Source organism: Pleuronectes platessa, chromosome 19 (genome assembly GCF_947347685.1).
Source record: "Pleuronectes platessa chromosome 19, fPlePla1.1, whole genome shotgun sequence".
NCBI lineage: Eukaryota > Metazoa > Chordata > Actinopteri > Pleuronectiformes > Pleuronectidae > Pleuronectes > Pleuronectes platessa.
In genome coordinates, this window is record NC_070644.1 from 16,835,478 (window position 1) to 16,852,977 (window position 17,500).

At 42.4% G+C, this 17,500-nt stretch overlaps 1 protein-coding gene across 1 annotated transcript in view; it reads right to left on the bottom strand.

Moving 5' to 3' along the window:
- Positions 1-611: 611 nt before the first annotated feature.
- Positions 612-17,500, bottom strand: part of palm2akap2 (PALM2 and AKAP2 fusion) — a gene marked incomplete at its 3' end in the record, with an annotated part of 28,043 nt that continues 11,154 nt past the window's right edge. The window contains 4 exon segments of the mRNA XM_053410704.1: positions 612-737; positions 1,649-1,670; positions 2,259-2,373; positions 14,632-14,753. Of these exon segments, the coding sequence (XP_053266679.1) occupies positions 612-737; positions 1,649-1,670; positions 2,259-2,373; positions 14,632-14,753 (385 nt within the window).

Sequence of the window (17,500 nt, forward strand, 5' to 3'; positions counted from 1 at the left end):
TTGATATGAATACTGATACTTCAGTCTCATCAGGTTAATGCATCAATATATATTGAACCTGATACATAAAATACTTTACTTTAAATTACTACTAATTACAATGCTGATACTAATATCAGTAAACTATACTACCACTACTACCACAACTACTACTTCTATTACTACTACCACTACTACTATTACCACTACTACTACTACTACTACTAATACTACTATTACTACTACTACTAATAATAATAATAATATTGACATTAATAATAATACATTTTAGAACTACAGTATACATTTTTGTCTAATTTGGTTCTTTGCCTGGTGTCCATGTGCTCACAGTGCATGTGGACACACACTGGATAGGTGTGTGTCATGTTGAGTGTGTGAGTGTGTTGCCTGGGAGGTGGAAGATGTGTAACTTCTGAAGTTCACATGATATTTGACCAGAAGTGTGTGTCTTCACCTATCCACTCTCCATGTGTGTGTGTGTGTGTGTGTGAGATTTAATCCAACTTGGCCGCGTCCCAAAACCTTCCTCTCCTCCCGCCCTCTCTCTCTCCCTCTCTCTCTTTCCTCCCCTCCCTCATCCATCCTGTCCTCCCTCCCTCCCTCTGTCTTACCAGGTCTTGGTATGGCGTGCTCTCCCGAGGCAGGTGGGCCGCTCCGGGGCTGCGTGGCCAGGCCGAGGTGGCTGGGGCTGGGGTCCGTGCAGTCCGACAGGGGGGCGGACATGCAGCAGGTGGCATCTAGTGAGCAGGAGCACAGGAGGGGAAATGACACATGGTCAGAGAGGCCGAGAGGGACACACACACACAAACACACAAACACACAAACACACACACACACGCACACACACACACGCACTAAGCTAAGTGGTGTGTAACCACACCCTGACACACACACACACACACACACACCACAGCCCCTAAACAGAGAGACAAACCACACCCCTAAGTGACCTTGCCCGCCCCTAGCTCCCCCCCCCCCCCCCACACACACACGCACCCTTTAACTCTCCACTGTTTCTGTATCCACGGCAACTCTAGCACCCTAGAGGTCCAGTGCTTATGCAGCAGAAGCGTGTGTGTCTGCAATTGTGTATTTATTATAGCTCTGTGTGTGTGTGTGTGTGTGTTTGTGTGTGTGATGTCTAGAACAAAGCTTCGGGGGCTTACGGGGCTTGTTGGTGAATAGGTGGGGGATAAAGCCAGCGGCTGCAGGCTGCAGAGTCATGGCCTTGTGTGAGTGTGAGCCTCAATAGTCTCGCTGACCCGGGGTGTGTGTGTGTGTGTGTGCGCATGTGTGTGTGCATCTGTGTGTTTGTGTGCAGCTGTATATGTGTATGGCTGAGTGTGTGTTGCAGGGGTTTGAGAGCGTGCGCTGGCCTGCGTCTCTCTTGTCTCAGCGAGACTATTATCCACACACACAGACACACACAGACACACACAAACACACACACACAGAGGGACCCCATTGCTATGACAACAGGGGTAACTCAGGGGTATACACCATCCCAGTGAGTTGTGCATTTTTAATGCGTTTTGTGTGTGTGTGTGTGTGTGTGTGTGTGTGTGTGTGTGTAGGTGTGGGTGTGTGTGTGTGTGTGTGTGTGTGTGTGTGTGTGTGTGTGTGTGTGTGTGTGTGTCATTGCTCATACCTCCATCCTGGGCCATCAGACTCTGAAACGAAACAAGAGCAAATCTGTGTGAGCAAAGATCTTAATTTTTTATTATTATTCTGAAATAATTGTTAAAAAACATATATTGAAGAATGTTGTTAAAAAACAAACAATTTTCAGAGTTTTGAGAATTTGAGCACCACAGAAACTTTTCAATTTTATAACCAGCTCTGTTTGAAAAGTAAATGTTATTTAATTACTCGTTGGTGCTTCTCCCCTCAACATGAAACGTCTCCAGCTACATGACCAGTTTTAATCAATGATTTACAACGCAATTAAAACTTAACAACTCTGCTTTGTAAACACAAATCTGTCTTTTCTCCCTCAATTGATCCTGTTTCATGCACACTTGTGTTTTCAATTAGCAGCAAAGGATCTATTCAAGGCGCCACGGCAGCTTTTATTTGCTCTAACTAATAATAAAAAAAACGTTATTAAAGTGTAATTAAACAAGCAGCTCAGAAATATACAGCAGGGGAGAGTCGCTGCTACACAAGAGGAATATCAAAGGATTTTAGTAGAAGAAAACTCATTTCAGAGTCTGCAGTAAGTCGCTCTCTGAGGTTCTGAGTAGTTCATGTTCTCTTACCTTCTGCAGGTCTTCTATCGAGCGCTCCGTCTCTTTCAGTCGTTCTCGTAGAACCTGCTCCTTGGCCGAGATCAGTGACTCTTCACTCTCCAGTGTGACGATGTCAGACTCCAGACTGTAAACACGAGAGAGGGAGAGAAAAAACTTCTGTTAGGACGACGGAGACATTTCAGAATCAAGAGGGATAACAAAAAATCATCTGTGCTCTTTGAAAATGAAACTGAAAAGTAAACATTAGGGAATGAATTGATTACAGGATCATCAGTGTTGTGTGGGTGCTGGTCTGGATCCAGATTAAGATTAAGATTTTATATTTGCACGAGGACAAATAAACACTGATTTAAACTGACGTGCAACACATGTCCTCCCTGCATGCCTCAGCTTTAAGAGGTTGCCTACAAAGACAGAAGTATTGACACTGCACTGTTCTGTACATCATCTGGTTCCCATTCACCTCAGGCCACCTGAGTTCAGTCTGCTCGCAGCCTCTCTCGGGTGCACTTACACCAACATTTTTTCGAGTGTATAATTCTGACCTGATACAATCCAGATGTTTGAAACATGAAATGACAGAAATGCTGTAGGAACATCTGGCTGAGAGCTTGGCCTGATGTTGGACATGTTGGAGTCTAATAGTTTAATAGTGACGACCTTTGTTCAATGCAAATTATAAATGCTTTTAAAGGTTAGGAAAAAATGAGGCAAAATGATGACAGTGAAACTCTGCAGCTCTGCATGATATGTTTTTATAATTAAAACTGACTTGCTCGGTGAGATTATTCCGACATGGAGGCTGAGGAACGACCTGATCCACACAATACATCCTGCACTGCACAAATCCAACTTGCAGAAGGTGTTAGTGTCATTGTGTGTAGTTTTTTTGTGTTTCATTCATCACCTAAAATCCGGAAGCAAGTTGAAAAATTAAAGCCACGCCCTGTCACTCTACATCTGCCCTGCTAAGAAAAATTTAAACACGACCAATCAAACCAAGTGCGTCATCTTTTCTGCAGCGAGTCCTGAGATTAACACCTAAAATAGTCCCATGTACACAAACATACACACACACAGACACACACAGACCCGCACAGACAGATCAAGATCACAAACATTCATTAGGACGCAAGGACACTTAATGGATGGATGTAGCAACAATACTAGGAAGCAGTCAGGGAGGAGGACCTCGGTTGCTTCCTCGCCGACTGCCAGCGCTCACAACACTTCAGAATATGTACACCCCTCTGGGACACAAGGAATTTGTGCGTCAGTGTGTGTTTTTGTGTGTGTGTGTGGCCATGTGAGTGTGAGAGGGATATTATGGTTCATAACAATGCCATTAACAGCGGTCTACTTCCCACAGTGGTCCAGAATCAATAGGGTTCCCTCATCATATCAGCATTAATGACCATGAGTGTGAACTGGCACACACTGCACTGGCTGTGGCTGTGTTTGCTCTTTAGAGGACGTTTTTCTGGATGCACAGGTTTAGAGCATTGGTCCAATTCAAGTGGCAGCTGTGATGATTTTTCCAAAGTACCAACTGGGATCTCTGAGGATATTATTGGATTTATTGGTGCTAAGAAAAGAAACCTGAAAACCTGGTGCTTTGGCGAGTTAAATCCACATGGGTCACACTTGTCACTTCACCATCTGCCATTGTTGTTCATCTCCTGCAGCGTGATGCTGGGATGTCGAACAGTTTCCTCATAGTATGGCACGACACTGCCATGAATATGACTTTAACCCAAATAAGGTCATATTCAGAATGAGTAATAATTAAGACTTTGGGTATATTGACCTTAGTCACAATAAGTAAACATGTATACGTCTAATTCTCAAATAAACATCCTGCAGCACTTTGCGACATCGATGTGTACAAACATCATAATCAGACTGTGCTTTGTAAACAGGAATATGAATGGAATATTCCATAAGCGACTCATGCAAACATCATAATCATGTTCATTTAAACACAGTTATGTCCTTAGGTATCTGAGCCAAATGCTGCATTGTATACATGCACGTGTCAGGAGCAGCTGTCAGCGTCATCTGCAGCAACAAGTAAAGCTTTTATTTGCTGCTTCTGTCACTTTTGTTTGTCTCTGCTGAATGTTACTGTGCAGTTTACATGAGAAAGCTGAACAACGACCACAAGAGCAGCTTCTTATTATAATATTGACTTCATGTGATTCTGCCCTTAAACTATTGTCCTGACCAAAATAATCCCCACAGTCCAGGGTAGTTAAACGACAACAATTTCAGCATATTTGCTATGAATATAATAAATAAAGCAACATGGAGGACTATTGTCGAACCAAAGTTCATTCAGAAGACAGACAGCAGCTTATCAGAGCGAATTGTGCATTAAAATGTTTATAATTATTTCGTTCATACCAATAATATACTGTAGAAGTCACAAATACAAATCAGAGAACTTTAGCTGTTACCTTTTCATTTGCAGTCTCGGATGAGGTCTGTGTATATATATACAGTGGTTATTAATAAATACAGTAAAGCTTCACTGTACATCCTATATTTAACTCTAACCCTTGTTGTTGGTATGAGAAACAATTACACAACCTTGGATTGAGTTGCAAAGCGCTGCAGCACAATGTGCATTCGCTTTATCTAAGTGGACCGCTTGAAATGTATTAATAGTACGATGGGGTAAAAATACCTTTAGTGAAAGCATGATGTGACAGGTAACATAGAAAAAAGTACACAGACATGGAATACATTTAAAAAGCAAAGACAGAGATCACATTCATATTATAATGAATGAAATGATTTCAGGGAATTTGCAGAAATATCAGAAGTGAGAGGAAGGTCGAGTCCCGGGCCTGGACCTCCCATTTTAGTTTTTTAATTATAAGGCATTACACACATTCCAGGCCAGATGTTACATGCACAGGACGTGTGGAAGTACTTGAAAAATAAGCCGATTAAATCCTTTAATATCCTTTTTAAAGTATTGTAGGCTTCATAACGCCGATAACTTCTTTAATCATCATCATTTTACTTTCCAAGTTATTTTCCATCAAACAAACAAAATCTACAGACTTTCATTGTGTCTTTATCTGCAGGCAGCTGTTTGTATTGTGCATGCACGGGCTAACAGGCTAAAGTATGAACTGAGTCCTCTCCCCATCTTTAGTGGATTAATTTTTCAACTTCATGTTCAACTTTGGGGAGTTTACAAACCCACATTGGACCAATGATGAGTTGTTTTGTTAGTGTTTGCGCTTCAGTGGCTTTTCAGCAGTGTTGCATCATTCACTTCCACAACTCAGATGTCGTAGTATAAACTTCTTGATTAAAAACAGAACGGTTTGCAGTAGTGAGGTCTTTGATACAAAACATATTTTGAACAAATGATACTTATTGACTCAATAATCAGTTTGTTTACCAGGAGCAGACACGTGTGCTGTTTTAAAAAAATATGGAAAAAGTTTGAAATAGTACATGAGACCTTTGAGAATGTATTTGTCCCTGAGTGTTCCTTCTTCACCTTCACCTCTGTCTCTTTTCTAACCTCTGTCTCTTTTCTAACCACGTCTCTCCACCGCTCCCTCCCATGTGGCCACTCTTCCCAGCTCTTCCCAGCTCTGCCCTATCTCATTTCCTTTTTCCCCTCTCTGGCTGGAAATGGATTTTACTTCTGCTTCCTTAGAGCCGCATGAGGTCTCGCCAAAATGGACAAGAGGCAAGATTTGTGATGGCAGGAGGATGTATTTCATCCTGCCTCATTACGCCTTAAGATGGCACGTTATAAATGTAGCTGCTATTTTATTGTTGTTTGAAAGATACTGACCAGGTAAAAGTTCAGGTTGTAAGATATGGAACAGAGTAGGAGGAATGTAAGGAACCAAAGTATGAGCCAAATATCTGAACATCCAAAGTACACGGATACTATTATTATTATAGCGTAAATACCTGTTAATCCAACATCTCCCAACAAACCCACAGCATCACAAGTTTCCTACAGAACTGTAACTAACACTTAGTGTTGTCTGTTTGTGATGGGACAACTCAGATGTTGATATCAGATCTGAAAGGGACCTTAGACTGGATTTGATTAAGTGTGTATTTGATTGCATCAGCTCACTCATGGTGTCGACAAAAGATGAACCCACTGGGCCATGCTTGTGTCTGGCACCCTCTAGTGATTAGAACAGGAGAACAGACAGAGAAGAAGCAACATGAAGGAGCTGCAAAGATGTTGAGAATAAGATAACAATTATGAATACACCTTAAATCTCCTCTGTGGCTGTTTTTCCGTTTTGCAGAATAGTTCACATGCATGTGTGTGTGTGTTGCGTGTCGGACTATTGGCCATGACCTCACGGCGTCCCCCGCTTCCTCGGAGGAAGTCTGGGAGCGTTTCAATCTCTGTGGCAATCCTGAAAGACACCCAGTGATGTCACCGTCCCGCCTCGTCCACCAACCAGAGGACAGCTGCTGTGGATACGCCCGGGTGGGCAGCAACTGCTTTCCACATCACACAGGAGGAGGACGAGCAGGAGGAGGAAGAGCAGGCATCTGGTTTTGTGTGTGTGTGTGTGTGTGTGTGTGTGTGTGTGTGTGTGTGTGTGTGTTTGAGGTACAGATACAGACTGAGCGGATAAAAGATGAAGATGGTCTGAATTGTATAGACGATTGTGTATTTATCCACTTCTACTCGTGTGTGACTCTGGTGATTTTACTTTCTAGGAACAGTTTTTCTTGTACCAGACCAAGAGCAGCTCTCTGAGGATGAAATAATATACAGTCCAGACTGTAAATATTTGGACAGCTACACATGTTTCTGTCCTCAGGCTCCGATCTGCAGCACATTTAGATTAAAATAAATAATGGAGACCAGACCAGTGCCAAGTCCCAGTTTTGATTTAAAGTCCGTTCACGTCAGAAACGGGAGGGATGAGAGGTGTACGGACAATCTGTCACTTGAATGAATCCTGTGCAGTTTGTGTGTATTTTCAATGTCACTCTTACACAGCTCAGTGATGAGAGGGAGCTCACAAGGTGCTGGAGAATATGTTATTTGTGCCACAGCCACTAGATGGCACTGTGATTTGTCTGGTACCCCCCCTCTAGTTTGAGAGGCTCACCTGAGAAGGTAACAAGAGAAAAGCAGGAAGTGGAGTCTGTTGGTTCACTTTTGTGGGTAATTATGATTTTAATGGTGTTTCCGTACAAAATCCCTCTCCCATTGTAAAAGCTTAAAAGGGAAATAGATGTTAAATGTAGTTTCTGCCACCAATAGTAACTTAATTGGTCTGATGTTTACAGATGTGTTCATTCAGTCTAATGTCTTCAGTTGACACTTGGCGCTGAGAGGAAGAGTTCAACAGGCTTATATTAGAAGACTTTAAAGTGTCAAATAATGATAAAAGCCAGATTACAAACCCTCCAGTGTCTCTAAAAAATGATGAGACTTTTGTGTTTGTGTTGGAGGAAACGGCCGTGACGGTGAACTGTATCTTTTCTATTCCTGCGTTTACACAACCGGTTTTTCCCTGAAGAGATTTGTTTTGACATCATGATAGAAACCAAATGTACGATGTCTCTGGTGGTTTTTGAATGTTGAACTACAGCTCCTACATGTTCTTGTAAAGTGAGACTCCGGTTCGGAGCTAAAATGAAACAGGAAGCTGTGTTTGATCTGATAGTTTTAAAGGTCCAACGTGACTTAAGTTGTATTTTTGCTCTTAAATCCTGAATCTGAGCATGGACACTGGGAGTAATTTTACATGTCTCCAGTTTGTTTTCATTGCACTTGTAATTGGCTCAAGTTCAAATAGATTCTGTTGATGAGGAGTGAAGCAAAGTAGACTCCACAAACTACATTCACAACAAAAACATCCATACTGACAATATTCTTAGATTTAATGGAATTATTGTGCATCAGGCAAAAAAATCTGCCACTGGGATGAGACAAGAAACCACAATTCTAGATGATGAAAGACCTTAATGGGCCTTAAATCTAAAGAATAGTGCTAAAATGAAGTAAGATGGGTTTATTATATGATATGAAAACTTTTAAAAGAGATTATTTTGTCACCTTCATTATTGGGACACACAGGGGTTAAGGAATTCACACTAAAAGGGTTTGCACTGAGCTGAACTACAGCAAAGTGAACCGAGCTGCTCTTCTCTGCACAGATAAAAATCTCTGTGCTCTCACACTGCCACTGCAAAACCGAAAAGACAAATATTCTTAGAACATTATGTAACACGATACGCGGGCTCTTCAATGGGCTGCTGGTTGCAATAAGTATAGTTTGCTTCTGGATCCCAGGCATCCTGCAGACTGCATTTGTCTCTGCAACTCACAGTTTATAACCAAAGAGGTTTTCTGGTCTGGTAAACTGACCGACAGTTAGACAAGATTAGAGGAAATTGTTTCTGATTCCCTGTGGAGAAATAAGGTCACTGCAGTGGCAGGACTCGAGGGGAATTAAGAATAGTATTCTTAGCTCACATATAAACAGAAACAAATAAAGAGGATCCCTTTAACTGTGTGAGCAGGGAACCGGCCAAGACTTCGGGACATTACTCTGCTGGGCCAAGAGCCACAACCACCCACAATCATAAACCAAAGAAGAAGAGATTTGATGTTTCATAAATAAATCGTTATACCATCAGACTGAGCAAGGCTAACTGTTTACCTCTGTTTCCAGGTCTTTATGCTAAGCTAAGCTAATTAGGTTATATCGTCTTGGTAAGAAAAATAATCAAAACACTGTTTTGCAAATTATAACATCAGAAAGTATCAGATGTGGTATATCAATAACTTCAATTGATGGATGTAGATCTGCTTAAAGTACCTACTTATTAAAATCGAGGTAACTACATGTGATATAATGTGATATTCATGAAGTATACTGGATATTAAAGGGGAATCCCCTTATTTTTCAACATGGGGCCTATGTTTCTAAACTTAGGTATTCAAATTAACTGTATTTACAAAAACTTTTGACCAAGAATAACAATTTTAGGTTTTTATTGGCGATGAAAACCCACTTTTAGGGGACTTTCGCAGTTGCCCCATAATATTTTATTATAAGTATACTACTGCTGCACTGGTGTCTAGTTTGTATTACTGCTGCAAAGTACAACCTTAAAATATGACCCTTATTCCTAAATGAACAAAACAAAATTCTCCACATAACGTCTCGAAATAAGTTGAGAAATCTGTTGCTGTGTCTGTCCAGAAGAAAAACACAACCCACACTGTTCCCCTGCAACGGTGGCGACATGGACATGGAGCTGTCTGTGCAAAATTAAACAAGCAGCAGTCCCAAAGTAGCCGAGTGCGGGAACGGGTCGGGTCAGTGCCACATCATGCTGCCGCTTCCCTCTCTCTGTTTACTTGGCCTGTCCATGTAATGATAGGGATCTCTGTGAAACTGCTGCTGCTGCTGCTGCTGCTGCCACTCTCTCTCTCTCATTCCTTCTCCTTCTGTCTGTTTGTTCTTCACACTCTGCAGAGTTTCTCATCTCCTCCTGCGCACGATCACAGATATTTCTCCATCCCTCTGTTGCTCTGCGCTCAAGTCGTGTTACAACAGAGAGAGGAACCGCCTCTATCCCCTCTGTCCTTCTTTCTGTTTCTCTGTCTGTGCTCTCCGGGCTCAATGACCTGAGGTTTGTGTGTGTCTGTATGTGTGTGTGAAGTTGCCTGCACAAAGATCGCACTGTTGCTCTGTTTGCCCCTCACTTTATGTGATTTACAGTTCCAGGTCAACTGTAGGCTGGACTTACACACACACACAAAGACACTGCTGTTGTCGCCTCTTTTGTATAACGTGTTTTCCAGTGGGTTTGCATGATTGTGCGAACAGTATGAAGACTTTTGTCATTTTTACCTCCACCCCGTCCTGTTTGTTGGTTTGTCAGTAGGATGACACAAAAACTACTAAACAGATTTCCACAAAACTATGGGGGGCGATGTGATATAGGCCAGGGAAGATCCCAATACAGTTTCCGGATCAGGGGTCAGACCCAGGAAGTTTTTTCTCTTTCTTTAACATTGTTAGGTTTTTGAATTTGTTTTTTTACCAACTTCCCAGGGAATCATTTATTGTATGTTGGTGTACCTCCGGACAAAGGGGTGGATCGATTTAGATATAGAACTGTCATGCAGGGGCCATAAGTCCTGATTGAATTCAAGGTGACTGTTGGGCCCTGGTGGAGGTTTGTGCTCTACTGTCATTCAAGTTTTTCTTTGTACATTTAAAGCTCAGTTGCACTTGATTTGTTGTCCATCGACAGATGCAGCTGCTCCCTCTCTTTCCTTCTCTGTCCTTCAGAGCACGATACGAGCATCTATAACAGAGCTTTGTCTTTGTCTTTGTCTCTCTCTCTTGTGAAAGTGTCCACGTGTGCAGGTGTTGTTGGACTAACCGCTATAAAAGTGGGAAGGACAAGACGTCCGGGCTTCTGTGCTTTTGGACGCTGAAGTCTATTTCAGAAATGTTTATAGGGGCAGTTTATGTGGAAATCCAGGTTTACACATGATTGAGGGTTTGCACACACTTCCAGTCACACACACACACACACACACACACACATACACACAAATAATCTAGTGAGTCCACAATCGTCCCAGCTATTCACCGCTGTCCCTATCAGCAGTGGAAAGACTGTGGTTGCCCGGGATACAGGGTATATTCTTGGATGGTGTAAATATAGATGCCACACCCTCAGCCTGCAATGCACTGGCACTGGCACACACACACACAAACACACAAACACACACACAAAAACAAAAGTTTTTCTTTCCCAAGGTCAGTGTTTTGAGGTAATTTAGTTAAATCATTGTGTTATAGATTACAAAGTTTGAGATGTGTGTAACTGACGGCGTTTGTTGAGATACCACACACACACACACACACACACACACACACACACACACACACACACACACACACGCTCTTGACTTTGTTTCCCAGCCAGAGAAGACTGTTTTCAGGGAAAGCCTCTAGAATTTAAACCCTGACAGCTGAGCTCCTCTTAAAGCAATTCACCAGTGAACATCTGAGACCCTGGTCCACAGAAGTAATTGCTTGGAAAACATTGCTGCTGCTTTTGTAGGCTGTGAACTCTTGAGAAAAGCGCCCGGCTATCTGATCCCTGCAAAACGTTGAGACTGCAGAGACACACACACATGAAGTGAACCGCAGGGTGAGTGATTGTGGTTGGTTTTCAACATGGTGACTCATATGTAACCACTATATATGAATAGTAAATATTGGCCTCAGTTGAGAGAAGGGTATCATTACTTGGGATTGTGCCCATAACACAACAAGGGATAGCTGAATCAGCAAGGAGGCATCAACCTCCAGAAAGTGAGACGTAAGAAAGAGACATGTATTCTTTTGAAGTATTGGAGAAGTACCAACAATGACAGAAACCATCTCCGAATTTGTATCTTTCATGTACATTTGATGCAGGGTTTTATAAGTATTCTTCAGCCAGCCACTAGGGGGCAAACAAGAAGATTTGGCTTCACTTTTGTCCATCATGTCGTCCATCTTTATTTACAGTTCATGGTGCAAACTGGTCCTGTATGAAACACAGACCGTCTGTTGTTAAGGGACAAAGCAGGACTTTGACTTCCATTTCAGACTCTTTCCAGTTTGCCTGGTTCTGACACACTGACCGAATGAGGCAGGATTTGGCTTCAGTCTACAGTGTGGAGAAAAAAAAAGTGGAACCAGACCTCAAACAGAGTCGGCACAGTAAAGAATTATCTTTGTGGTTTTGCCTTTGTAAGCAATTAAAGCCGCAAACGACACAATCTCCCCTCGGAAAACAGACGTTCGCACAACAAGTCCATTCAGCGGCTGAAAGAAGCGACTCACACGAGAGCAGCTCCACAATCACAACTGTACTCGGGTCAACACAATGCTCCCTCTGTGGCCGCTCACTGCCGTTCTGTTTATACCAGCGCGACAGTGTTAACCCCGGCCTTCACGTCGGCACATGATGTTGATGTTACTCCAGAGCCGGGGATACGTTACAGTCGCTGCCGGCTCACACAGTTTGTGTCTTTCATGCACAGATTTGACAAATGAGGAGGAGGAGGTGTGTGTGTGTGTGTGTGTGACTCACTGATGCTTATTGACCCCAGAGCCTCTCCACGAGTCAAATTTTCTGAGCCGGCTCTGATTGCCATCGCTCAAGTACGTGAAATGTGAAAGGATAATTCTGCATGTCATGTTTGATGATACTCCCACTGCTGGAAACAAACAAGAGGCGTTTTTAATCTGTCACTTTATTCACTCCACTACAGAGACTTCTAAAATGATTAAATCTAAAATATAGATTTGTTCCCCCTGATGCAGTAAGTTAATTTGGAGCTGGCTTTCCCTCTATACTCGTTTTTCTCTATTAGTTTCCAATCCTTTAGGCTATAGTCTAAAAATCCTATCTTTGATTTCCCCGCACATTTTAAAATCTTTTAAGGAAGTCGAAATGCAGATGTGTACATTTTAAAATGTTGTTGATGTAGGAAATGAGAGATTAGCCGACAGTTCACCAAAGTGCAGGCAGGATGCGATACACATAAATGTACAGGGATCACACACACACACAAACACACAACAAAGGCTCATTCATCACTCCAATTAATTGCTTTCACCCTCAGGAGAAATTAAATTACTCTTCTCCTCGGACCAGTCCAGAAAATCTTTCCTTATAGCAAACAATGCGTTTTTCCACCCTGAGTGGAAATGTGACTATTTCCAAGCTTCTCCATTAGCCACATGGGAGAAGTCAAGGCTGACGGTGGCAGATGTTAAGATCACCATTAGATGTTTGGTGCTTATTAAATACAACGATTTTCACTGCCCACCTTTGTTTATTCATAAAAGAGCAAGTTCATGTCCCACACAGATGTAAATAGACCAGTAGCTGCCATGTGACTGTTTTCACCCGATTGCCAATGGGTAAAATAGCAAAAGGATATGAATCATCGTGCCTGAGCCTTTATTCACTCAATGATCACATCGTGTGCCAACCTCATCCGGGCAGAAGTGCCTACCTCGCAGCAATGCATGATGGGAGTCAGGAAGCTCCTCCCAGGGACACAAACGCAGGAAGTGCACACGGAATCACATCACTCTCTTTTTCAACTTTCACTAAATCTCCCTCTCTTCCTCACAGCCGGTCACACCCTGCTTTCACTCGCTCGTCTTCTCTCTTTTAACTTTCGGCTATTTTCATTTCCCTCTTCTCTTCTCTTCCTCCAGCTCTTTGTCTCTATTGTCTTTCTCGTCTTTCTTCTCCCTATGATCTTTACTTCTCTCAACTTCTCCCCTGTCAGCACTTGTCATATCTGTTTTTAGAGACTTTTACACACACGTTACAAACAGTAGCTCTCGGTGTTTGTTTTCAAACTAGAGCACATGAGAAATGTAGATTTTGGTCTGAGGTTACAGAACTGATAGATTCCAGACCTCTCTCAGGTTACTGTGTGTGTGTGTGTGTGTGTGTGTGTGTGTGTGTGTGTGTGGTGACCTAGTTTTTTAAAGAATTGGCAATTTAGACCATCTGGACAGGATGTAACAAAACAAATGGCGATGCAGTTTCAGTCGACATCACTTACTGGGACCTTTGCCCATGAAAATTAATCCACTAATTTGTCCCAGTGACAGCAAACTTGAAATATCTTGTTCATGAGGCTCAAATCATGTTTTTTGAGTTCACCTTAACCTTGATCTTTGAACCACTAAATCACTTGATCCACAAGTCTAAGGGAGGCGCTCTTAAAATAACCTGTTCACGAGGAGATTAAGGGTATTCTGAGGACACGGTGACCTCTGACCTTTGACCTCCAATTTCTAATCAGATCATCCTTGAGTCCGAGTAAATGTTTGTGGCAGATGTGATGAAATTCTATGTGATTTATCACATTGGCGAGAACGTGATGTCACTTCAACCTTCAACCACCAGAATCCAATCAGCTCGTCCATGAGTCCAACTGGACGTTGTCGCCAAGTTTCATTAAAGCAAATTATCATGCTCGGAAGGATTGGACAGATGTTAGTGTGTATGGACAAACCAAAAACAGAATGCCTCCGGTCACCGGCTCTCACTGAGCTGATGACTGGAGGAAAAGGCGAGGAGGAGAAAATATGATTGGTATTTTAGGAAATATCTCCATTCAGTCACAACTGTGCTGGAAAGAAAAGCAGATGTGTGCGCAGCGAAAAACAGATGTGATAACATTTGCTATTGTTTTCTCGGCTGCTCCCATCTGGTCACTATCAGACGGATCAAACTGGCACTGGAAACGTATTACATCCGACAACCGACTGCAACATACCCGTCCAAAAAAGAGGTAAAAAGAAAGATCCATGTGCTGTACCTGTGTATCAGGCCTTCCAGCCTCTTCCCTTTTTCTTCATCCTGCTCCAGCTGTGTTCGCCGTACGTTCTCTTCCTCCAGACCCGTTCCCTGGAGGAGCCATCGCTCTCGCATGGCTTTGGACTGAGGAGGCAAAACACACAAAAGATTTAAGATTACACACAGGAATATATACATATATAATGAGTATCATACCGAGAGTTGGATGAGGAGATTGTGTAACCACTCTTTTCAAGCTGCAGCTCATTGTGCTTCATGAGTTAGAAAGAAAACATCCTCTTCATCATGTGTCAGGCAGCAGCAGCAGCCAGTGGAGCTTTACTTTGGAGTCTAATATTGAAGAGATGTGTTTGATGACTGCTGAACACAAATAAACAAACACGTGGTTCTCCCCTGCACAGTGTGTATGTTAACAAGATGCACAATCTACATGAGGCCTCACATGAGATCTCAGAACTTTTGATTTGCATCATGGTAAATTACATACACACAGACAACCAGGGTGAGGAGTGCAAATCATCTCGTCCTACTGGGATTGTTGGGCATTAATGGGATTAACTGTTTCAAAGATAAACAACAGAGACATGTGTTTATGCCGTTAATGTCTCCGTCTGTGTCTGGAGCTCTGTTTGTTACCACAACAGAGTCGAGCAGTGACACCCGGCTTCACCTTTGGCTGTTTACTGCCAAATGTTGCCTGGCTGCAGGTCACGGAGCTGACAATTAACACACACAAACTCACACACACACACACACACACACACACACACACACACACACACACACACACACACACACACACACACACAACCACACCCACGGAGCCCTGCAGAAATTATTCTTAAGCATTTTACCGTCTACTGTCAGAATGCGGCAGCCGGGTTATTTGTTTGTTTGTGCGGCTGCTGTCTGTGCACCACACCCACCAAGCCAAGCTGACCTCATATAGACCAGACAGAATTAAAACACATTCCGAAAATCTAATGTTACCACGAAATTCAAGTTTTAATGTCACAAAAGTGAAAGTTCTCCAAAATGAAGGTTTTTGTATCATAGATTATTCATTTATCGGATTGTAATTGGTCAAATATGGTAAAGCTGGATTTTATGCATAAAGAAAATGAAATCAACCAAAAAAGACAATTTTTGAATACTTGACCTCTTTGTTTACCTCTGTCATTTACAGCTGTTTATTCATCCCCTGAATGAGCGATAACATATTTACTGCTTGAGTCTAACAGTTGGAGAAGCATTGCATAAACACGGTGGTTGATAGTGTGTGAGAGACGCATTGCTCAAGACTTGCCATGTATTGAGTTTAAGGTCAAAGGTGAAGCCGAGTTCAGGTTATAAGTTAGCGAGTGAATGCAGGGAATGACGATTACTCACAAAATCAGCTTACACAAATGTGTGTGACACTCATCGATCTCTCTTAATCTACTCATCCCTCTCTCTTCTCTTCCTCAACACAATTCCTGCGTTGACCCTAAATGTCACAGAGACATGTGGGCTGGATAGTGTGTTTTCTCGCATGTTTACACGTACATGTGTGTTTAACTGCTCGTGTGCACAAGTGAATGTGTGAGTTTCTGGCCGTCAGGTTGTCGATTCCATCTGAACGTCCAGATCTCAGAGCTTCCTGGTTGTGCAGGCCTATTAGAGCTGAGTTCCCCTCGGCTGAGCACGACAGGTCTGGCCCTTTTCTTCTTTCCATAAACCCCCCCCCCCCCCCCCCCAACTTCTGTTCAAACCCATAAACACATCCCCTAATGATCGCTGCCAACCAGAGCTGGAATAATCCAAACGCTGGTTTCAAGTAAACACAGGTTTGACGTTTCAAATGGTAAGTGCTGCGTAAACGGGGACGGAACAAATTCAATGTCTCTTAAGGCATCTGTAATTTATGTAGAGTTCTGGAACCTTTCAGCGGATGAGATATTGGTCCGTTGACCTCTCGCTCAAATCCCAGAAAACCACATGACCGGTGCTGTCAAGTGGAGACACTCCAGATAGAGGCAGCCTATACATTTTCAGCACTGATGCATCACGTCTCTTGAAATACATTCTGCAAATGCTTGTCCCTTTGACGGAGACTTTGATTTGAGCTGCAGCTACCCATTACACTGCATTACACTACAGCAGCTAGTTTTAATATTCGCAATAAAAATAAATTCCATTCCCTAATTAGAGCCTTTAAACACATTTGGCATGAATGGATCTTTTAAGTGAGTCGGATTCCTGCTCTCTGGTGTTTTCCAGATTTTTTAACACCCACTTACGGAAATATCGACATAAGAGAAACAGCGATTAAAGCCATGTGCACAGTGTGTGTTGGGCCTTTAAAGCATTATGTTCAGTGCAGTGCAAGTATTAATGAAGGTTAAGAAGACACAAACGACTGCTGCACACTGGTTTGATCCCAGTCTAGAGTCCAGAATGTGTTCAGCCTGGGCCCAGCTCCACGACATAAAGTAAACTAAAACTTAGTGTTGTGTTTACTGTCCATTTGAATTTATATTTTCATATATTCATGTGATAAATTGTATTCTTATTCTTCTCTATTCTAAAATGTGTGTCCTGAATATATTACTTTATCCTGCTTGTGTTTAGTTTTTTTTCATTTTTGGGCCACGCTGCACGGAAAGTAATAATAACGATGTCAAATTACACATGACATCAACTGCTGACAATTCAGTCTACTGCAGCAACTGCACTACACTTAGTCTATTAGCCTGTGTGATTTTCTGCAAAGCGTTTTGGCAGTGCAGAAATCCACAGGGGAAACAACAGTAACACAAATTGACATGAAGCATTTTCATACACATGAATGTTTGTTTTTTAAAGATGACATGCTATACTCATATTTTTAG